This window comes from Diplotaxodon limnothrissa, linkage group LG3 (genome assembly GCF_057381915.1).
Source record: "Diplotaxodon limnothrissa isolate DT_005_m linkage group LG3, D_limnothrissa_male_GT1.1, whole genome shotgun sequence".
Lineage (NCBI taxonomy): Eukaryota > Metazoa > Chordata > Actinopteri > Cichliformes > Cichlidae > Diplotaxodon > Diplotaxodon limnothrissa.
The window spans coordinates 4,285,648-4,310,328 of record NC_140598.1 but is presented as its reverse complement, the minus strand read 5'-3'; the positions used below and the strand labels follow the sequence as shown (position 1 = coordinate 4,310,328).

General features: G+C 44.0%; 1 protein-coding gene and 1 pseudogene across 1 annotated transcript in view; one reads left to right on the top strand and one right to left on the bottom strand.

The window, feature by feature from the left end:
- The window catches only part of LOC146634309 (protein NLRC3-like), a 709,813-nt gene extending 687,265 nt beyond the window's left edge, over positions 1-22,548 (bottom strand). Inside the window, exons 1-5 of the mRNA XM_085376492.1 lie at positions 22,510-22,548; positions 2,597-2,717; positions 2,414-2,512; positions 2,176-2,274; positions 445-523 (exon numbers count right to left, since the gene is read on the bottom strand). Coding sequence (XP_085232618.1) covers positions 445-523; positions 2,176-2,274; positions 2,414-2,512; positions 2,597-2,685 — 366 coding nt within the window. The 5' untranslated portion in view covers positions 2,686-2,717; positions 22,510-22,548. The remainder of the gene's footprint in view (positions 1-444; positions 524-2,175; positions 2,275-2,413; positions 2,513-2,596; positions 2,718-22,509) is intronic.
- Positions 14,060-14,859, top strand: LOC146634310 (zinc finger BED domain-containing protein 4-like; annotated as a pseudogene).
- Positions 22,549-24,681: the final 2,133 nt, after the last annotated feature.

Genomic DNA, 24,681 nt, shown 5'->3' with positions numbered 1-24,681 from the left:
CTGGGCTATAATGGTTGTATTGATGTATAGCAACTTGAAATGCTCCCAAAATGGCTCCACAGCAGGTAAAAATACAGTATAATATAAGCTCTGGTGGACTTGGTTCTATGGTAGGTCTTAAAGGGTTAAAAACTACTCCAGTAAAAGTTGAAGTACTCATTAAACTTAAAAGTAATAGTAAAAAAGAAAGTAGCTCTTTGGAGGAAGTTTCTACTTTTAAGAAGTAGAAAGTTCAAATATTTGTTTAAAAATGTACAGAGTAAAAGTAAAAAATAGCTACTACTCAAGTAAACTACAGATACCTGAAAATAGTAATTAGGTTATGTAATGAAGTATTTGTACTTTGTTCTCAGCCCTACAGACGATCCACTGGTCTCCAAAGAGCAGCATGGAGATGACTGTGAACAGAACAGATGTAACAGTAGTTGTTGTACATGTACAGACCATAAATATGGAGTCCAGCTGTGTTTGATGCTGCTGGGCAGACTGACCACTGGGAACCTCTGAGCTCTGCTGGTCCACTCTGTGGAGGAAACATGAAGGATTAGATCAACACAGGATAAAGATCCAGGAGTTTCTGTTCAAATAACTTCATCTGAATCAAGTTTGTCAAGTTTTAGACTCTCAGATTCTGAAGATTTCTATGAACTTTCTTTCATCAGTGATGGAAGTGATGATGTTGCAGAAGCTCAGAGGAAACTTTGAGACTTCATCAAACGAATAAATTCACTCACTGGAAGGTAAAACTGTGATGAACCATCAACTAATGCTCTCAGGAGGCCAAAGGTCCCTGAATGTAACTGTGCAGTAGATTCATCGAGTGGTTGAAACCTGACCACTTCCATATGTTTTCATTCTAACACAAGAAGTCCTTTTCTCATTGCTTTGATTTGAGTTTTCATTTGAGTTTTCTGAGTCTCGTATTTGGAGTCGAGTCTAATCAATGATCTGACAGAAGAACATTAAAAAGGATTTACCAGTGCTGTCAACATTAACATGTAGGGTTAGGGTTAGGGGTTCATCTGTTATCATGATTAACATGATAAAAACCTTTAACACGACACATCTGGAGAGCAGAACGACTCAAAATCCCTGAGATGTTTCTATCAACGCACTTCGAGCAGTTTGTCCAAGTAGAGTTACCTTTGCACACGTGCAGATGTGCAGCACATCTGTTAGTGACGGCAGCTGAACCAATCAGCTCAATATGGAAGATGACAAACACACACTGACCTCCCGATGGAAAGTTTGAGCATTAAAAAAATAACAAGACGGACCAGCCGACCAACATGAAGGATTCTGCACATCGTGACAGAAGGAATTTTCTTTTCACCGAAGCACTTCCAGCTTAAAATATCACAACAATGCAAAGCACTGATGACACAACTGCCAAGTGGACAAACTGCAGACCTGTTAGTGTTGTTAATGACATAGTTTTGGTTCCTCGTGTCAAAGACTTGAAGAAGAGTGACAGAGAGTGTTAGACTGCTGCAGGATCAGCACCACCTCCACAGACCTGTGAAGAAAATGATTGTTTGACAGATGGGCTCAGATTCAGGATCAGCTGAGGAGTTTGTGGCTGACAGAATCCTGCAGGTACAGAGCAGAGCCCATCATTAGCATGCAGGACTGTCCCTGGGGGGGGTCGGCTCATTCAGGAGGTTAATCAATGTTTACATGTTCAATAAACATGTTAAGTGTGTAAATTTGCCCTTTTCTCTCGAGTCTGTTTGCTCATGAAATGAAATTTGATTAGTTTACATTAAAAATGATATTTAATCGTGATTAATCCAAATTAATCCACAGTAACCCTGTGATGAGTCTGATTAAACATTTTCATTAACAGTAGTAATATAGATTATATATTATTATATATTAGTGCACACTTAGCTTTTAGTATATATGTTTGTTACAAAGTTGTATTTACAGCAGAGAAGCTGAGTTAAAGACTGAAAACTATTCAAAGTCTCTTTGAATTGAAGCGTTTAACATTCTTTGTGTTTATTCTGCATTTACTTCATTATTCATTAGTTTTCATTAGTTTTCAGTTGTTTAGAAACCAAAGGCTTGTTTTAAAATTCAGTTTAAATGGGACTGAGCGAACGACGTGTTTGTAGTTTATATCCAACAACATCAAGCAGTTTAATCAAAGAGTTCATGTTGCTAACAGCTCACCTCTCTGCAGCAGACACAGGCTGGACTTTAAAATGAATGAGACGACCTTTAGATGCATCACTCTGTAAGGACACAGAGCTGGGTGGTTTCTGATTGACGCTAAAAGTAAGTGAACATGAAACATGTGTCACATCCAATGTGTCCAATACATTACATAAAAAGTATAAATAAAGTATAAATTGTTAAATAGTAAAAGCTGATTAAAATTTCAAACATTTTAATACTGACATGAACTTACTTTTCGTCAGATGACTTTTTTCGCCCTAAATTACGAAAGAAATGCTTCACCCGTTTGCTCTTAAAGGACACAGAGCTGGGTGGAGGTCCAGGTGGGTTCCTGTGAATAATGATGCAGCAGTGATGTGAGTGCTGAGCTGTGACATGGAGAAGAGTCATGGACAGTTAGAGATGGTCATCTCACCTCTGAGCTTTGGTCTGGCTCTCATGTTCCCCACACAGAGTGCTTTTAGAGGGAGGGACTCCCTCCTCTCTGTCCTCACACTGATCCATGCTGCTCAATTCAGCTCACACACACTTTCTACCTGCAGAGGAAACACAAATCATTCATGTGCACATCAGCTGAAATCCTCCTTTTATCATGTGTGCTGTCCAAATATCAGCTGCTTCTTTCCTGCTTCATCTCAGTGTCAGCTGAATGCAGTCAGACAGCAGTGTGAGGCAGAGGAAGCTGCCATCAGCTGCTCTGCTTTCAGTCCACTAGATGGAGCCTGAAGCACACACGATGCATTCACTGACACTTTGATGTAAGTAGACACATCAAATTAGTCCGAGCATTTAGAGAAACTGAGGTAGACTCTTATTTCACAGTGTTTGAGCGCATTGCAGGTGCACTACACTGGCCAAAGAATGTATAGTCTCTTTTACTTCAATGCAAATGGGTGGGGAAAGCTCAAGAGGTATGCACAGCTCTTTCACTTGAGGACAGTTTGGACTATGACATTGTGAAAGCTGCTGTCCTGCGTGCATACGAGCTTGTGCCAGAGGCTTACAGGCAAAGATTTAGGAATGTGAAAAAATCTGCCACCCAGACTTATGTGGAGTTTGCCAGAGAAAAGAAAACTCTGTTTGATAAATGGTGTCACGCTACAAAAGTAAAAACCTTAGATGACTTGCGTGAGTTGGTGTTGTTAGAAGAGTTCAAAAGTCAACTCCCAGAAAAAGTGGTAACCTACTTAAACGAACAGAAGGCTAAAACTCTTCTAACGCTTCTGTACAGGCTGATGAGTTTGTGTTGACACACAAAGGGGTGTTTTCAGCTCCTGTTCACAGCCCACCAACCTCTGTTAGCCCCAAAATCTGGTCTCCAACGAACACCCGTCGTACCACCACCTCATCCATTGAAAATAGAGTGTTATTATTGCCATGAGCAAGGACACCTCATTGCTGTTTGTCCCATTCTCAAAAGAAAGGAACAGACCAGGAAGGGTAAATCCCCCTCCCCAATAAACCTTCTACAGACTAAACCTCGTGCCTTAGAAGATGTGACCGTAATTCAAAGTGATAAAGTACAGTGGGGCAAAAAAGTATTTAGTCAGCCACCGATTGTGCAAGTTCCTCCACTTAAAATGATGACAGAGGTCAGTAATTTGCACCAGAGGTACACTTCAACTGTGAGAGACAGAATGTGAAAAAAAAATCCATGAATTCACATGGTAGGATTTATAAAGAATGTATTCGTAAATCAGGGTGGAAAATATGTATTTGGTCACCTCAAACATGGAAAATCTCTGGCTCTCACAGACCTGTAACGTCTTCTGTAAGACGCTTTTCTGTCCCCCACTCGTTACCTGTATGAATGGCACCTGTTTGAACTCATCATCTGTATAAAAGACACCTGTCCACAGCCTCAAACAGTCAGACTCCAAACTCCGCCATGGCCAAGACCAAAGAGCTTTCGAAGGACACCAGGAAAAGTATTGTAGACCTGCACCAGACTGGGAAGAGTGAATCTACAATAGGCAAGCAGCTTGGTGTGAAAAAATCAACTGTGGGAGCAATCATCAGAAAATGGAAGACATACAAGACCACTGATAATCTCCCTCGATCTGGGGCTCCACGCAAGATCTCATCCCGTGGGGTCAAAATGATCATGAGAACGGTGAGCAAAGATCCCAGAACCACACGGGGGGACCTGGTGAATGACCTGCAGAGAGCTGGGACCAAAGTAACAAAGGTCACCATCAGTAACACACTACAACGGCAGGGAATCAAATCCCGCAGTGCCAGACGTGTTCCGCTGCTGAAGCCAGTGCATGTCCAGGCCCGTCTGAAGTTTGCCAGAGAGCACATGGATGATACAGCAGAGGATTGGGAGAATGTCATGTGGTCAGATGAAACCAAAGTAGAACTTTTTGGTATAAACTCAACTCGTCGTGTTTGGAGGAAGAAGAATACTGAGTTGCATCCCAAGAACACCATACCTACTGTGAAGCATGGGGGTGGAAACATCATGCTATGGGGCTGTTTTTCTGCCAAGGGGACAGGACGACTGATCCGTGTTAAGGACAGAATGAATGGGGCCATGTATCGTGAGATTTTGAGCCAAAACCTCCTTCCATCAGTGAGAACTTTGAAGATGAAACGAGGCTGGGTCTTCCAACATGACAATGATCCAAAACACACCGCCCGGGCAACAAAGGAGTGGCTCCGTAAGAAGCATTTGAAAGTCCTGGAGTGGCCTAGCCAGTCTCCAGACCTCAACCCCATAGAAAATCTGTGGCGGGAGTTGAAAGTCCGTGTTGCTCGGCGACAGCCCCAAAACATCACTGCTCTCGAGAAGATCTGCATGGAGGAATGGGCCAAAATACCAGCTACTGTGTGTGCAAACCTGGTAAAGACCTATAGTAAACGTTTGACCTCTGTTATTGCCAACAAAGGTTATGTTACAAAGTATTGAGTTGTATTTTTGTTATTGACCAAATACTTATTTTCCACCCTGATTTACCAATAAATTCTTTACAAATCCTACCATGTGGATTCATGGATTTTTTTTCCACATTCTGTCTCTCACAGTTGAAGTGTACCTCTGGTGCAAATTACTGACCTCTGTCATCATTTTAGGTGGGGGAACTTGCACAATCGGTGGCTGACTAAATACTTTTTTGCCCCACTGTAGAAGCCCAGAAAAATGATGAAAGCTTGTCATCCTGTTGGGCTTATGTGAAGGAACCTAAGTGTGGGAAATCTGCATCCTACCTCATTGAGGATGGGGTGCTGATGCACTACTGGACTCCCAGTTCTGGCTGCACCCATGAGGGAGTGCAGCAAATTGTTGTTCCGCAGTCATTCCGTCGCCAGGTCCTAAGCTTAGCACATGACCACATCATGTCCGGTCATTTGGGAATTACAAAAACATACAACCGTGTCCTCCGTTACTTCTTCTGGCCTGGTCTCAAATCTGATGTAGTAAAATTCTGCTGCTCGTGCCATACATGTCAGCTGGCCGGTAAACCAAATCAAGTAATTCCGGCTGCTCCGTTAAAACCCATCCCATCCCAAAAAAAAAAAAACAAAACAAAAAAAAAAAAAACCCATCCCAGTCGTTGGGGAACCATTTGAGCATGTCATTGTTGATTGTGTTGGTCCTCTTCCAAAAACAAAGTCCGGAAACCAATACCTCCTCACCATGATGTGTACTGCAACCCGTTATCCTGAGGCCATTCCATTGCGCTCATTAAAAACCCGTGGGATTGTGAAAGCACTTGTTACGTTTTTTTTCTACCATTGGACTGCCTAAACCCATCCAAACAGATCAGGGCACAAATTTTATGTCTAAAATCTTTGCCCAGGTCATGACAGAGCTCGGTGCCACCCATCACACTTCCAGCGTGTATCACCCGGAGAGTCAGGCATTAGAAAGGTTCCACCAAACTCTGAAACACATGCTTCGCAAATTTTGCACTGAGTCAAGCCGTGAGTGGGATGAGGGGTTGCCACTACTGTTGTTCGCCGTCAGGGAGACATGCCAGGAGTCTTTGGGGTTCAGTCCAGCTGATTTAGTTTTTGGCCACACTGTGCGTGGTCCGCTACATCTTTTGAAAGAGACATTTCGTGTCAGTATCAGTCTCTCAACCCTTATATAGTCCCTGCGATGATGGGTTGGATGACAGGCACAGCTCTGTTTCCGGTGCACGTCTGAGGAACTCTGAAATTTTGGCTGACTTGATTTAGCACATCTGTCTGATCCCGCCAAAACTGATGTCCGTGAGCTCATTAACCATTACCCAACTCTTTTTAGTGATATCCCCACTCAAACGCACGTGCTAAGTTATGATATTGACGTGGGTGATCACAAGCCAATAAAGCAACATGCCTACAGAGTAAATCCCACTAAGCGTGCCATAATGCAGCAAGAAGTCAGTATCTTCTTGATCATGGTTTTGCCCTTCCCAGTAATAGTTCTTGGAGCTCACCATCATTACTCGTTCCGAAACCCGATCAAACCTCCCGTTTCTGTAACGATTACCGAAAGGTAAACGCTGCTACAAAACCACTCTTTTCCCACTCCCACGCATGGATGACCTGGTCGATCGTGTGGGCTCAGCAAACTTTGTGACCAAACTTGACCTCCTAAAAGGATACTGGCAAGTCCCATTAACCAAACGCGCATCAGAAATCAGTGCCTTTGTTACACCCGATCATTTTTTGCAATACACCGTCATGCCGTTCAGGTTAAGAAATGCTCCCGCCACATTCCAACGACTGATGAACACTGTGCTACATGGAGTCATAAACTGCGAAGTGTATCTGGATGATATAGTGGCCTATTCATCCACCTGGACTGAACACCTCAAAACTCTCAGTGAAATATTTGACCGTTTGCGCGATGCCTCTCTGACACTGAACTTGGCTAAGTGTGAGTTTGGAAAGGCTGTTGTAACCTACCTAGGGAAACAAGTAGGACAGGGTCAAGTCCTCCCTGTTGCTGTGAAAGTGCAGGCAATATTAAACTTCCCAGCTCCGCAGACGCGTCGGGAGCTGCGGCGTTTTCTAGGCATGGCAGGTTATTACCGTGGGTTCTGCAAAAACTTCTCCGAGGTAGTAGCCCCATTAACCAGTCTTGCCAGTCCAAAATCACCATTTGTGTAGTCAGAGACATGTCAGTTTGCTTTCGAAGCTGCCAAAGCTCTCCTTTGCAGTGCTCCTGTGTTGGCCGCCCCTGATTTCACACATCCGTTCAAGCTTGAGGTGGACGCCAGTGATTTGGGGGCTGGTGCAGTGCTTTTGCAGGAGGATGAAAATGGCATTGACCATCCAGTCTGTTTCTTTTCCAAAAAATTCCTAAAACATCAATTGGATTACAGCACGATTGAAAAGGAAGCCTTAGCCTTATTGCTAGCCTTGCAGCACTTTGAAGTGTACCTTGGGTCCAGTCCTGTTCCAACCGTCGTGTTCTCTGACCACAACCCTCTCCAGTTCCTAACTCGGATGCAGAACAGCAACCACCGCCTTATGCGCTGGTCCTTACTCCTCCAGGACGTCAACATTGAAATCCGATACAAAAAGGGCTTAGAGAATGTCATGGCTGATGCCCTCTCTAGGTCTTGAATCAAAATTTTCATTTGGGGTTAAATGTTCGATTTTTGGGTGGGGGAAATGTTATGATCCAATGTTGTGTTTGTTTTACGTGTGACTCCTCCCACCAGAGGATGGCTGTGGGTTTCTTCCCCTTTTCTCTCTTAGGAGGTGGACACCTGGGCGTGCCTGCTGAGTAGCTGGGTCGAGTCTCTTCCTGTCCTTGGATTGGATAATTGGCTAACACCTCCAGTATTTAACTACCAGATGACAGCCACCTGGCCCCTCTCTCCTAACCGCGACCATCCAACAAAGAACCTGTGTTTTGATTCGTTGCTGTGTAGAGTTTCTTTGACAAAATGGTGTGTGTTTGTGTGGCGTTAGTACTTTAATTTTGTAAATAGCTGTAAATAGATTTGTCAAGTAGCAATCGTGTATTTTGTTCACCTTGTATATATCCTTAACTGCAGCAGCCTAGTAGGCGTGAGAAGCCATTTTTGCTGATTAAGTTTTCTCCTGGTTTTCATTTAGAAAGTCAGGTAAGTGAATTGTCTTTTGTTTGGTTTTCATTTTGTGTAGGAAAGCGTAGGGGCCATTAGGGAGTTTTGTTTGTTATTTTTGGCACTGCTCACTGCTGAAGAAAATAAATGGCTGCTTAGCACTTTAAAAAGATATTGTTGTTGGTGTTCTTGCTTGGGTGGTGTGTGAGTGGGCCAACTTCTTGTTGCGTTCAATATTCGCCTAGACTAAGAACGTAACACCGGAAATACAAACACACACAGTTTGTTGTGTGAAGAAATCAAACACGAGCTGAACAAACAGTAAAGTTCCTAAAGACAAACTGTTAAAGGAGGAAACAAAGCAAACTTACAGTTTCTTCACACACCAACAACAAGCTCCACTCCACACCTGGACACTAAACACGGACACACAGGTGAGCTGCTTCCTGGAAGGAGGCGGGACTCCACCTGAAACTCAGCACAGGTGGGAGGGGCTCAGCTCTGTGTGTGCTGATGTGTTAACTTTAAAAATATGCCGTCTGACTGCTCAGACTGAGTCAGAGTAAAGTTCACATGCTGACGTGTGGAGACATGAAACCTTGTTGTAGCTGCAGGTGTGAACACACTGATCCCAGATCAGCTCTGCTGTATTTGTAACATGAACATTTCTGCTGCAAAGCTTCAAATGTTCAGCATGTTTCTCTGTTTCCAGTCTATAGATCCAGTCACACTTTCTACCTTCACCTGTGCAGTAAAGACTGAGAGCAGAGCTGAAACCAAGCGTCCAATCAGTGAGCAGCATCAACACCTGAGCTTCATTCAGACTCTGTTATTGAAGATGTTGTTGGTACAAAGTTCATCTGCTGCTCACATGAATCCATGAAAGATTTATTTCACTGAATGTTTCTTCAAAGCTCATTTCAACCTGTTGAAGTCATGAATGAAAGTGCAGACTGAGAGTGGATCACATGATGTTTGAGGTGTGTCATGTGACATGTTCAGTATTGTCACACATGTCTAGATTGTCCCTGATATCATAACTGCTCAAACACTGATGATTATATTTGAAGAATTATTACTGATGGCAGCAAAGTTTGAATGGAGCTCCCTGTCTGTGCTGATTTGTCGCCCTCTGGAGGTCAAAGCACAAACTGCATGATGTCACTGTAACCACCACAGTGACAGGAAGTGTTTTTATGACTGAAACACTGAAATGATGCTAACGGCTGTCGTTAGGCTCACTGACAGCAGTGCTGATGTGTTCATGTCCAACACTGGCTCAGGTCAGACTCCTTCATCCTTCTCCAGCGTGAGGCCGCCCTCAGACCCACAGGAGCTCTGACCTTTGACCTCCTGACCCTAACCATTTTAGTCTTGTTGCATCTTTAAATGCAAATCCATCCAAACTGTAGCCGAGCAAAAGAAGCTGGAAGTTGTTCTATGAATGATATTCATCCCAGAGTTTCTGTTTCCAGCTCAGACGTGTTAAACGCTGCTGCTGTGCTACATTTGTCATTTCCTGCTTTCACTACCATCCGTCAAAGCGTTGAAGTCATCTGATCACTTTAATGCAGTAAAACAGGAGCTGTAAGTCTGACATTTATTTACTGTCATTCCAAACAGACACAGCTGGATTAGCATCCAGACAAAGGTCTGAAAAGATGAAAATCAGCATTTGATTATTATTATTATTATTAGGGATGCACCGATACCGATATCGGGTATTGGCCTCGATACCACATTTTCTAAAGTACTCAATTCAATTCAATTCAATTTTATTTATATAGCGCCAAATCACAACATAAGTCACCTCAAGGCGCTTCATAGATACAGAGAAAAAAACCCAACAATCATATGACCCCCTATGAGCAAGCACTTTGGCAACAGTGGGAAGAAAAAACTCCCTTTTAACAGGAAGAAACCTCCAGCAGAACCAGGCTCAGGGAGGGGCGGCCATCTGCTGCGACCGGTTGGGGTGAGAGAAGGAAGACAGGATAAAAGACATGCTGTGGAAGAGAGACAGAGGTTAATAACAGATATGATTTAATGCAGAGAGGTCTGTTAATACATAGTGAGTGAGAAAGGTGACTGGAAAGGAAAAACTCAATGCATCATGGGAATCCCCCGGCAGCCTATGTCTATTGCAGCATAACTAAGGGAGGATTCAGGGTCACCTGGTCCAGCCCTAACTATATGCTTTAGCAAAAAGGAAAGTTTTAAGCCTAATCTTAAAAGTAGAGATAGTGTCTGTCTCCCGAATCCAAACTGGAAGCTGGTTCCACAGAAGAGGGGCCTGAAAACTGAAGGCTCTCCCTCCCATTCTACTTTTAAATACTCTAGGAACAACAAGTAGGCCTGCAGAGCGAGAGCGGAGCGCTCTAATAGGGTGATATGGTACTACAAGGTCATTGAGATAAGATGGGGCCTGATTATTTAAGACCTTGTATGTGAGGAGCAGGGTTTTGAATTCAATTCTGGATTTAACAGGAAGCCAATGAAGGGAAGCCAAAACAGGAGAAATATGCTCTCTCTTTCTAGTCCCTGTCAGTACTCTTGCTGCAGCGTTTTGGATTAGCTGAAGGCTTTTCAGTGAGTTTTTTGGACATCCTGATAATAATGAATTACAGTAGTCCAGCCTGGAAGTAATAAATGCATGAACTAGTTTTTCAGCGTCACTCTGAGACAGGATATTTCTAATTTTAGAGATGTTGCGCAAATGGAAGAACGCAGTCTTACATATTTGTTTAATATGTGCATTGAAGGACATGTCCTGGTCAAAAATGACTCCAAGGTTCTTTACAGCATTACTGGAGGCCAAGGTAATGCCATCCAGAGTAAGAATCTGGTTAGATACCATATTTCTAGGCTTTTCAGGGCCGAGTACAATAACCTCAGTTTTATCTGAATTAAGAAGCAGAAAGTTAGTGGCCATCCAGGTCTTTATGTCTTTAAGACATTCCTGCAGTTTAACTCATTGGTGTGTGTTATCTGGCTTCATGGACAGATAGAGCTGGGTGTCATCTGCATAGCAGTGAAAATGTATGCTATGTCTTCTAATGATACTGCCTAAGGGAAGCATGTATAATGTAAACAGAATTGGTCCTAGCACTGAACCCTGTGGAACTCCATAATTAACCTCAGTGTGTGAAGAGGACTCTCCATTTACATGAACAAACTGGAGTCTATTAGATAGATATGATACAAACCACTGCAGTGCAGTACCTGTAATACCTACAGCATGTTCTAATCGCTCTAATAGGATATTATGGTCGACAGTATCGACCACTGCACTGAGGTCTAGCAGGACAAGCACAGAGATGAGTCCACTGTCAGAGGCCATAAGAAGATCATTTGTAACCTTCACTAAAGCTGTTTCTGTGCTGTGATGAGCTCTGAAACCTGACTGAAACTCTTCAAATAAACCATTCCTCTGCAGATGATCTGTTAGCTGTTTGACAACTACTCTTTCAAGGATTTTTGATATGAAAGGAAGGTTGGAGATTGGCCTATAATTAGCTAAGACTGCTGGGTCTAGAGATGGCTTTTTGAGTAAAGGTTTAACTACAGCTAGCTTGAAGGCCTGTGGTACATAGCCGATCATTAGAGATAGGTTGATCATATCGAAGAATTAATTAATGGCAGGACTTCTTTGAGCAGTTTTGTAGGAATGGGGTCTAAAAGACACGTTGATGGTTTGGAGGAAGTAATTATTGAAGTTAACTCAGAAAGATCAATTGGAGAAAAAGAGTCTAACTTAATATCAATGGTACTAAGAGTAGCTGTAGATAATATTACATCTGTGGGATGATTATTGGTAATTTTTTCTCTAATGATAAAAATTTTATTTGTGAAGAAGTTCATGAAGTCATTACTAGTTAACGTTAAAGGGATTGTTGGCTCAAAAGAGCTCTGACTTTTTGTCAGCCTGGCTACAGTGCTGAAGAGAAACCTGGGGTTGTTCTTATTTACTTCAATCAGTGATGAATAGTAAGATGTTCTGGCTTTGCGGAGGGCTTTCTTATAAAGCAGCAAACTATTTCTCCGGGCTAAATGATGATCCTCTAAATTTGTGACACGCCATTTCCTCTCCAGATTACGAGTCATCTGCTTTAGGGTACGTGTTTGAGAATTATACCACGGAGTCAGGTACTTCTGATTAGAGACCTTAGTTTTCACAGGAGCTACAGTATCCAGAGTCGTACGTAGTGAGGAGGTGAAATTATTAACAAGATAATCGATCTCTGTTGGGGTAGCGTTCAGATAGCTGCTCTGCTCTATGTTGGTACAGGGCATTGAAGATGATAACAGTGGGTGGATTATATTCTTAAACTTAGTTACAGCGCTTTCAGAAAGACATCTACTTTGATAAAGTCTACTCTCCACCGCTGTGTAATCAATAATTGTAAATGTAAATGTTATCAGGAAATGATCAGACAGGAGAGGGTTTTCAGGAAACACTGTTAAATGTTCAGGTTCGATGCCATATGTTAAAACAAGATCTAGAGTGTGATTAAAGTGGTGGGTGGGTTCTTTTACATTTTGAGAGAAACCAATTGAGTCTAATAACAGATTAAATGCCATGTTGAGGCTGTCATTTTTAGCATCTACATGGATGTTAAAATCACCCACAATAATTATTTTATCTGAGCTGAGAACTAAATCAGATAAAAAGTCTGAGAAATCAGACAGAAACTCTGTGTAAGGCCCAGGTGAACGATAGATGATAACAAGTAAGACTGGTTTCTGAGTTTTACAGCTGGGGTGGACAATGTTAAGGATCAGGCTTTCAAATGAATTAAAAGTCTGTCTTGGTCTTTCATTAATTAATAGGCTGGTGTGAAAAATTGCTGCCACACCGCCCCCTCGGCCTGTGCTTCGAGATTTCTGGTAGTTAGAATGACTCGGGGGTGTTGATTCATTTAAACTAACATAATCATCCTGCTGCAACCAGGTTTCTGTAAGGCAGAGTAAATCAATTTGTTGATCAATTATTAAGTCATGTACTAACAGAGACTTGGAGGAGAGAGACCTAATATTTAATAATCCACATTTCACTGTTTTACTCTTTGGTTCAGACTCGTACTCATTAAAAGTCCGCCGATTCTGAGGACCAATACCACGGTCTGAGACCTGTCTATGGTTGAGCAGCATGTATGGGGTTAATCACAGGTGCCGAGTGCCCGCCTCCAGGCCCCGAGTGCCCGCCCCCAGGCCCCGGCTGGATCTCAGAGCTGGGAGAAGGTGAGGCGAGACAAGTCAGCCGTGTGGAACTATTTCAAAGTGAACGAAGACGCGAAAACAAAGGCGGACTGCAAATTGTGCTCAGCAAGATTGTCCAGAGGAGGCTCTAAAGGTAGCGCATTTAACACAAGTAATTTAATCAAGCACCTAAAATCCCAACACGACAACGAGTACAAAGAGTTTACCCACGCTTATTAGCACAGATGAGCATAGCTGATGCTACAGCAGTGCGGCGGAAAATAGTTGGGCATTTTAAACAGTCCGCCTTAGCCTACTCCCGCCTCGAGGACATTCAGGGACAGCTCAACCAGCCAATAAAGAGACTGCAGCAGGACGTACAGACGAGCTGGAACAGCACGTATTACATGCTCCAGTCCCTCATTGAGCAAAAGCGAGTGCTGGGCGTGTCCGAGCACGAACTCCCTGACTATCTCACCGCTCACCAATGGGCTCTTATGGAGACGACTGTTGCCATCCTCGCCCCCTTTGAGGAACTAACTAAAAAAGTGAGCAGCTACGACGCACTAGCCTCTGATGTCATCCCAGCTGTGACTGTGCTAGTGAGACTTCGAAACAGAGACACAGACGAAGACCACGGCGTCAAGACAATGAAAGCAACCTTACTGGCAGCTGTCAAGAAGCGCTTCAGTGGCGTCGAGACCAACCCACTGTACTTCATCTCCACCATACTCGACCCAAGGTAAAGTCTGTGTGCTATAGGTATTCAATGAGTATAGCTACAGTACTAAATGTAAGATTATTTTACATCTGAAATATTATATATTTGTAACTAAAATACACAAATACAAATGTATGCAATATATAATATGAAATACATTTCCCTTATTATTACCAGAAAGTCAAATGGCTGGCATTTGTCACAGTGGTTTAGGGGAAACTAAAATTAGTCCTATTTTTCCACATATTAATACATTAATTTATGAATTTTGTACAGGTATAAAGATCGCTTCTTCTCCAACAACACTGCTCCAGAGGCCAAGCTGCACCTGAAGCAGGAGCTGCAGATGATGTCCAGAGCTGAGACAGAGGGGAGTCGGGCAGAAGCTGCAGAACCTCCTGCTAAACTGTTCCTTGAGGCCCAGGCCAGCACTAGCAGCAGTCTGGACACTGTATTTGATGAAATCGCTAAGGAGCAGCCCCAGGCAGCACAGCCGCTGGCAGCAGGTTCTGCCATTGAGCTCGACACATACCTCGGAGAGGCCCCGAGCCCTCATGAAGACAGTCCTCTGAAGTACTGGGTGTCAACAAAATCAGGTTCCCTACTTTGGCTAAAATGGCCTGTAAATACCTCTCAGCCCCATGTAGCAGTGTGGAAAGTGAAAGGCGTTTTAGCTCAGTGTCACACATTACAGGGAGTGCAGAATTATTAGGCAAGTTGTATTTTTGAGGAATAATTTTATTATTGAACAACAACCATGTTCTCAATGAACCCAAAAAACTCATTAATATCAAAGCTGAATGTTTTTGGAAGTAGTTTTAGTTTGTTTTTAGTTTTAGCTATTTTAGGGGGATATCTGTGTGTGCAGGTGACTATTACTGTGCATAATTATTAGGCAACTTAACAAAAAACAAATATATACCCATTTCAATTATTTATTTTCACCAGTGAAACCAATATAACATCTCCACATTCACAAATATACATTTCTGACATTCAAAAACAAAACAAAAACAAATCAGCGACCAATATAGCCACCTTTCTTTGCAAGGACACTCAAAAGCCTGCCATCCATGGATTCTGTCAGTGTTTTGATCTGTTCACCATCAACATTGCATGCAGCAGCAACCACAGCCTCCCAGACACTGTTCAGAGAGGTGTACTGTTTTCCCTCCTTGTAAATCTCACATTTGATGATGGACCACAGGTTCTCAATGGGGTTCAGATCAGGTGAACAAGGAGGCCATGTCATTAGTTTTTCTTCCTTTATACCCTTTCTTGCCAGCCACGCTGTGGAGTACTTGGACGCGTGTGATGGAGCATTGTCCTGCATGAAAATCATGTTTTTCTTGAAGGATGCAGACTTCTTCCTGTACCACTGCTTGAAGAAGGTGTCTTCCAGAAACTGGCAGTAGGACTGGGAGTTGAGCTTGACTCCATCCTCAACCCGAAAAGGCCCCACAAGCTCATCTTTGATGATACCAGCCCAAACCAGTACTCCACCTCCACCTTGCTGCTGTCTGAGTGGGACTGGAGCTCTCTGCCCTTTACCAATCCAGCCACGGGCCCATCCATCTGGCCCATCAAGACTCACTCTCATTTCATCAGTCCATAAAACCTTAGAAAAACCAGTCTTGAGATATTTCTTGGCCCAGTCTTGACGTTTCAGCTTGTGTGTCTTGTTCAGTGGTGGTCGTCTTTCAGCCTTTCTTACCTTGGCCATGTCTCTGAGTATTGCACACCTTGTGCTTTTGGGCACTCCAGTGATGTTGCAGCTCTGAAATATGGCCAAACTGGTGGCAAGAGGCATCTTGGCAGCTGCACGCTTGACTTTTCTCAGTTCATGGGCAGTTATTTTGCGCCTTGGTTTTTCCACACGCTTCTTGCGACCCTGTTGACTATTTTGAATGAAACGCTTGATTGTTCGATGATCACGCTTCAGAAGCTTTGCAATTTTGAGACTGCTGCATCCCTCTGCAAGATATCTCACTGTTTTTGACTTTTCTGTGCTTTCAAGTCCTTCTTTTGACCCATTTTGCCAAAGGAAAGGACGCTGCCTAATAATTATGCACACCTGATATAGGGTGTTGATGTCATTAGACCACACCCCTTCTCATTACAGAGATGCACATCACCTAATATGCTTAATTGGTAGTAGGCTTCCGGGCCTATACAGCTTGGAGTTAGACAACATGCATGAAGAGGATGATGTGGACAAAATACTCATTTGCCTAATAATTCTGCACTCCCTGTACATTGATCAGTGCTTTCAGGATCTCGTGATGAAGAAGGCCCAGTGTGCAGCTGCCAAACCTGAGACGCTGTCGTCAAAAAGATTCCCCCGGCACAACATCGCCAGCCGGCAAAGATATTGCCAACATACTGGAGTCAATCGACAAGCGATTGTCCAGTTTCGATGCAAGGCTGTCCTTGGTGGAGATTCTTCACCGTGAATTTAAGTCCTTGCGAGAATCCCTGGAGTTCAGCCAGCAGCAAATGGAAAACGCTAGCTGCTGAAAATGCCACGCTAAGGGAGTCGGTGAAATGTCTCACAGACAATGTTACTCAGCTAAATAGAGAAAATAAAAAAATGAAAGAAACAGTTATTGATCTACAAGCTCGTAGCATGCGTGATAATCTGGTGTTCCAGAAGCCGCTGGAGAGGACGCGGAGACCACGGTAAAAAGCTTCATCAAAACCCACCTGAAGCTGCCAGAGGACACGGTGAAGAACATCGTCTTCGATAGGGTGCATCGCCTCGGCCCCATTCGGGCTACGGCCGGGAGACCACGTCCTATCGTGGCCAAATTCGGCCACTTCAAACAAAAGCAACATGTGAAAAGCCGCGGCAGGGAATTAAAAGGAACGGACTTCAGCATGAACGACCAGTTCCCCAAAGAGATCTTGGAACGACGCAGGGTCCTCTTCCCAATCCGACGCGGCTTCATCCAGAAGGGCTCCCGCACTGTCATCGCTGTGGACCGGCTGTACGTGGATGGACAGCTCCACCGCGACCCCAACATCACTCCGTGGCTGTATTAACCTCACATCAGATAAGAATCAGCTACACCCTTTCCCTATCCACTCACACTAACTTGCATTAACATCTGTTGAACTTACCGGTATCAAATCGCATGTTAAGTGTGATTTCATAGCAGAATTAACATAGTCACTCTCCGTCAGTGATTTAATTGGAATGTTTACATGTTTGTTTTGATTTTTTCTCGTTTTTTTTTCTCTTTTCCCCCTCTTGTTTTTATGCTGCTCACCCCTGTCCTTGGTTTCTTTCTTTATTCCTTTCACTGCCTCGATCACCTTCTTCGACACTCATCCACAAACATCCTTTATTTCGACACATACGCACCATGCACTCAACGGCAGCACATTGACTTCAGTCAGACAGCGCACACAGTCGTTTAGGATACACACACTTAAGCCAAGCCTACTCATATTAGTAAATATGCACACACATAGTCAGACTCAGGGAGCATCTCGCCACACATTTTTTCTCTCTCTCCTTCTCTTTATTTATGAACAAGTGACTTATTCTCTCCACTTGTCTAAGTGACGCACACAGCATACATCCCTAGTTATACACACACATCTATGGGTGCACTGAGGTTCATTACATGGAATATAAATGGAGCTAGCTCCAGAGAAAAAAGGTTAAAAATATTTAACCAACTCAAAAAACTACAGGCAAATGTTGTCCTTTTACAAGAGACCCACAGACCTCTTAGAGGTTCGAATGAACTTAAAACACCTGAGTTTCCTAATGTGTTCTCAGCTTGTTATAATTCTAGACAAAGGGGAGTAGCAATTTTAATACATAAAAAAAATAATTTCACAGTACTTGATACAGTTATAGATCCAGAGGGCAGATTCTTAATCATTAAACAATCTATACTTGATAAAAAGCTCTGTATTGTAAGTGTATATGGTTCAAATGTTGATGATCCCTCATTCTTTCACGGTTTTTTCAGTGCACTCTCTGAACACTTAGATGGCACACTTGTTCTTGGAGGTGACCTCAACCTTGGACTAAATGAAGACATGGATATGCTCAATACAGCGGGAACTCAGCGTAATTGGCAGTCCACAAATATAATCAAACAGTATATGAGCGACTTTGGTCTTTGCGATGCGTGGCGCTCCCTTCACCCCCACCAGTAAGGACAGACTAGTTACACAATATGGGATCAACCAGAAAAGATTTTTAGAATATCAACAAATTAAATCCATTGTAAAAAAGAAATTTAAACCGGGTCAAGTTGAACTACAAACACCACCAAGTGTGGTTCAATTTCTCACTCTTAAAACCCCCAAATTATTATCCAAAATATACAGAATGCTTTCTAAAAGAGATGAATCAATATCACTTCCTATTGCAAAATGGGAAGCGGATTTATCAGTTAACTTAGACCAAAACTTCTGGTCTCAGATTTGCTTAAAAACCTTTCATCTAATCAGAAATCCCAGTCTTCAAATTAATTCAATACAAAATACTACACAGAGTGCACTATACAGGTCATCGGATGTTCAAGATGGGCTTTACGTTTACCAACAACTGTTCCCACTGCCAAACCAATTCACCGGACAATTATATCCACGCTCTTTGGTTCTGTCCACCAGTTCAGAAGTTTTGGCGCGAGATATGTGAAGACTTATCAAAGTGTCTGAAATGTAACATTCCAACTTCCCCCTTAGTGTGTTTGTTGGGCAGCTTAGATAATGTCACTACAGAAAAGAATATAGTCCATATGGTTTTCACTGCCCTATGCATAGCCAAGAAAACAATCCTCATGAACTGGAAAAATAAAAATAATCTTAATTCTAACCAATATAGAGATTATCTATTAGATTACATTAGTCTTGATACAGCCTCTTTCACCACATCAGATCAATTGCTCTGGGCTCCTTTGATCAGTTCCATCACCTAGTGGGGGTGGGGGTCATAGTTTGGTCCCGCCTTCACTGTTGTGATTGGTGTTGGGGTAGGGACAGGCTTAGGGTGTCGGGGGGTTCCCCGGGAACATCTTCCATGGGGGGCTCAACCCGGGGTAGCAGTCATGGCCAATTAGGGGCTCTGTTGGCTCTTAGGTGACGGTTTCCTCGTGGCTGCGTGCAGCGGGGCTGGGGGAGGGTCTGTGCTGATGGACGTGGGTTACTGACCTGGTAGGTTGCCTGGTTGCCCCTGGGTGGGTCCGGGATGGGTGTGAGGTTCTGGGGACGCTCCGTCTCTGGGCTGGGGCCCTGGTTGGTGTGTTGCCGGTGTTGTGGGTGGGTGGGTGTATGAGGGCCTGGGGGGCTCTTCAATTGGTGTCACATCTTGTAGGCGCTTTCCTCTCTTCAGGAACTCTCTCTGCAGGAGGGGGAGATACAGGAGAGGTGGAGGAAGATCTCAGTCTGGGCGTCTATTGTCTTATGTAGTCTGGAAGATGAGTGGATGATCGGGTGGGTGCAGTTTTCTCTGTGGTGGGGTCGGGTGGGCTGTCGCAGGCTCTGTGGGGCTGGGTGGCGCTGCTGCACTGGGCCCCTGTCCGGATGGGCCTGGGCCCCCTTTCCCTGGCGGGTCGCGGAGTATGGGGTGCCTACTGGGGTCAGTGGGGGAGCTGGCCCCAGGGAGGGGTCACTTGCCCCTCCCTTCCTTCCCTCCCCATCTCCAGCTGCCTCCCTCTTCCCGCTCCACCACAACCACCCACACATGCAGGGCCTTGGAGTAGGGGTGTGTCACCAGGGTGCAGAGGAGGCTACCCCCTCTGTCCCCTTCTGGCTGCCTCTGCCTCAATTTTATCCCATAACTCAGACATTCACATTACTCACACCCTCATTACACATACATATAGGATCTTGGGGGTGGGCACGCTACACGGGATCCAAATTACCATCAGGGTGTACACCTCACCCCTGGCGTCGTTGCCCACCTCTCAATTTTAAATACACGTAGACATTGAGGGCTATCAGGAGGGGCTATGTGCTTACCTGCTGCTCTCTGGCAGGTAGCTCCATGCCCTCCTGGGTTTTAAATGCACCTTAGAACACACATGCATCAACACTACAATGAGCGGGTGGAGGGAGGTTTGGAGTCTTCTCTCACCCCCGTTCTCTGCAGCCTGCTGGAGCGGGGAGGCTAGGAGGAGGAGTTGGCCGTCCGACTGGGGTCTGGAGTGTGGGGCCTCCCTGCTGCTGCGGAGTCGGGGCGGTCTGCCTCTCCCCACCACAGGGAAAAGGGTAACACCACCTGGGTCTGGGTGCAGTTCCCCCCTCCAGGAGCAAGGGTACCTAGACCTGGTTCGTAGAGTACGCTTGGGGAGTGTGAATGTGTGTACAGCATCTCTTTATGTCTGTCTCCACGTTGGTTGAGTGTGGAGTAAGTGCATATGAGAGCATGAGGGTGGGAATGGATGTTTGTGTCTGTGTGTGCCTGTATGTCTGTGTCTATATGTCAGGTTGGGTATCAGACGCCACCTCTCTGGGGACATCTCAGGCCCTCCGAGGTTTGGAGGCCTATCTCCCCCCACCACTCCCCCTGCCGGTGGCGGACTCCCTCAGACATCGGTGCGTTGGTGGTTCTTTGTGTCTGGGGATGGGCGTCCAGGTACACACCGGTTCACTCCTTGGTGGCTGCTTGTCGGGGCCTGGAGCCTGGGGCTCGCTCAGGCCACTTCGGAGGTGGGGTGCCCCCGGCCTCTCGGCCTGGGGCTCGGTCACTCAGGCACAGCTGGCTGCCGGCGGAGCTCACGGGCGCGTCAGTGCAACCCCCCCTGGCTTCTGCTCCGCGGCTGCTGAGTGAGCCCTCATCTGGGACTCTCCTCAGCTCTTTCTGGGACAGTAGCGCGGCTGCCCCTCTGTTGGTCTTCCTTGGTCTCTTGTGTTCTGGGGGCCTCTGGATGTCTGGAGTTTTGATCTCCTCCATACCTGCTTCATGCCCTGGAGGACAGGGCTGTGGCCCCCCCACACCCTCTAGCAGATCATTACATGAAGGAACCTTTTAAAAAAACAAGCGCGTCCATGCTCACAGGTGTACACACGGGTGATCACACCCACAAACTACACCCTTTTTGGCTCCTACCTCAAAGCACACTGTGTTCTGTTGATGTTATGTGCTGCACAATAATGTTTAATATTTAGTATTTTCTGTCATATTCCCATATATCATTGTGATGTTGTTTATTCTATTACTCTTGTTCTCTTCTGCTAGTTTTCTTTTTTTTCTTTCTCAACAGGTGATCGATATATATTTTTTTTTCTTCTCTGCCCATTCGTTTGGTTTTTGTTTTTTGCCCTTCTCCCCTGTCCCTCCTCAGCTCTTTCTCTTTCTTTCTCCCCTTCTTTCCCCCAGTCAAGTCTGTCCCGTATTCAGCAAGTGAAAATAAAATAAACAATAAAAGGTGAATCAAATGGACCATTACGGCAAGGCTGGGATGGTCAATTTGGTAAAGTAAATCTGTTGGGCATCTTTCTTCGCCTTTACACAATAATTCTGATGCAAAAGAGCCAAACGGGACAGGGAAGAAAAAAAAAAGAAAACATATCATTGTAACACTCAAAAATGTTCAAAACTGCAATCATATGAAATCATGAGTGAAGGATTGTGATGATATTGTGTTATGGAGTGTCTGCTGAGTTCAACCTCTAAGAATTACGAGTCTGGACTTTAATGATAGAACAAAACTCAGACATCAAAGTTTCTCACATTACAGAATCAGATGAAGAGACATGAAGGGATATTTGTGGTTTTATGCAGAGTCAGAATCAGAGTCAGAGGTGTTCCTCATGATGTTTGGTGATGGAAACAGTCTCATCGACGTTTCCATCACCAAACTAGAGAAACTAGTAGCTGCATGCAGCAGAGTTTAGCACAGCTGATCTCTGTGACGCATCAACAGGAACAACATGTTGTTAAACAGGACTGTATAAAGACTCAGAGTCTGACTCACACCTGAACAATGAGGCTGTGCAGCATCGTCCTGTCACACCTGCCCTGCAGCGAAACCACTCGTATCAGTTTGAGCCCAAACAGTAACACGGTCACATGACCGACGAGGCCAACGCGCCCAGACGAACGTCTTCCTCGTGGAACTAACTTGTTCCTGTTATCAGATTTGTGAGCAGCAGCTGAAACTACCACACGAATAAATGTTCTTCAAACTGTTTGATTCCAGCCAATCAATAATCTATAATCATGAGGATTTGTCTTCAAACACAAGAGCTGAACGTGTGGTTACATTGTAACCTTGGTTCTCTGAGTGAGAGACTCTCTCCCCTCTGTTACATATGGAACAGAGGGGAGAGAGAGTGTCGGTGTGATGGAGAACATCACGTCCAAACATCACAGAAACAAACAAACTGTTAAAGGAGGAAACAAAGCAAACTTACAGTTTCTTCACACAGAGACACCAACAACAAGCTCCACTGTCCCACTCTGATCCTGTCTCGTCCTCTGTTATTCTTGCTCTGAGCTCTTTTTGGGTGTGTGTTTCTGTCTCCACCCACAGGAATGCATTGATACACTGTTGATAACGACACGAGACCAGACGGGTGACAGAAAACAGAAAAATAACCTAAACAGCTAAATAACGTAAAATAAACAGAATATTTATTAATATGTTTAATTTATCTTTAAAAACTTTTCTGCTCCTCAAATCCTTTGTTTAAGTTCAATCTAAGGAAAGAAAAACGTCTTCTTTAAGTTTCTCAAAGAAGTCCACGATCTGTAGGCTCATGGAAATTCATTTTGTTGTTTTTTGAGCAGAAACACCAGAGTGTAGAGCAGGAAAACGATCCCAGCAGGATGTCTCTGTTGGGGAAATATCCCAGTTATTCCCCTGAGCCTGGTTAGTGAACTGAATCAGAGCTGTTCATCAATCCTACAGGTACTAACATACAAACACGATCAGCAGCTTCTCTCATATGAAGAACACACTTTAACATCTGCAGCAAATCCTGTGTTTTATGTTGATGTGACCAACATCTTGTGTTGAGTCTTTGAAGATGAGGAGCCAAACACAGACAGTGGATCCAGAAGGACTGTTTATTCAGGGCTTTAATACGACTGAACTGATGCTTCACATCCTGTTTAGAGACGATCGACCAACACAGGCTCAGTCCTCACTCATCACACGGACTTCAGTCACACTGGGATCAACAGAGGAGACTGTTCACCATCACAGTTCAGCAACAATAATCAGAGCTTTTCTCTCTTGGTGAGGATCACATGTTCTGACACACAAAATATCTTCTGCTTTAACTCGTCTCTTTTTTTCAGTTTGGTTGTCGTGTTTTTCACTCTTTGTTCCTGTCAGTGTCAAATATGAGAGCAAACTGTTTTATGCAGGAGCCAAACCAACACCAAGCTGACCAAGAGAACCTATAACACCACCAGAATTTATTATCCAGACTTTACTGACAGATTTCTGTGCAAGTAAAGCTGTTTTTTTTTAATTATGTTCACTGCTTTCAGCCAAGGAAGCATTCGTTCTTGGAAGTTCACCAAACGAGTAAATCCAGTTCAGCAGAGTTCCAGTTTGTAGCACAGCTGATCTCTGTGACGCATCAACAGTAACAACAGTAGGGGTGGGCCATAGAAACGATATACGATAGAAACAATATAAATTTGGCCAAAGATAGAGATTGTGACTATACCGCATGTTGATGATGTCATCAAGCTGTGCCTGTTTTGGTCGAAAGCATCGCAGCGGCTACAACAATTATCATCTGCAATTATGGCGGGCGACAGTCATAACAAAGAGATGAAGCACTATTGAAATATGGCGAAAGCCAAAAAGTTAGCATTCATCCTCCAGCTTCACTGTGCTAATGTTATGCTAACATAGCTGTGTCGCTAGCAGTCACGTAGCACAACATTATATACCAGGTAGTCCAACTTCAGTAACCCTACAAACGTCACTGCTGTTTAGTCTTCATTTATGTTGGAAGTGATAGCAGAGCTGTACGTTTGAATTAGTTTCAAAAATCTCTCAGTCAGAATATGCTATGAAATGTTTAGGTTGAAACCGAGCTAAGTTCCTGTTAACTTCTAACTCCGTTAAATTGAATAAATTCTGTTTTCATGGATGCCTGGATGTAGGGCTGCTCGATTATGGCAAAAATGATAATCACGGTTATTTTCACTGAAATTGAGATCTCGATTATTTGACGATATTTATTTAACAATAACAATGTGTTGAATAATGACTTTAAAGATTGTCAAAAAACAATATAAAATAGTGTGCAAATACTGATAACAGTGCAAATGTTTGCAATATAAAAATAAATGAAAAATGTAAACATCTATGTTTAGTGAACTTTGCAGTGTTGCTCTGTGGTGCAGCTATGACACCGTAGCAAAGTTTACACACTGTGTCTACTTGATCCATGTCTGACTGAACCCATAATGGAGACCGCTGCTCTTAATTGTTGTGATGCGTGTTCAAAATGCAGAGAGGTGCGCTCGATTTGCCACACGGAGCAGCGTGAGAGTAAAGCATGAGGGAGGGGCTAATAATCGGCTCAGTCATTTTTAATGATCGTTGAAAGCCCAGATCGTAA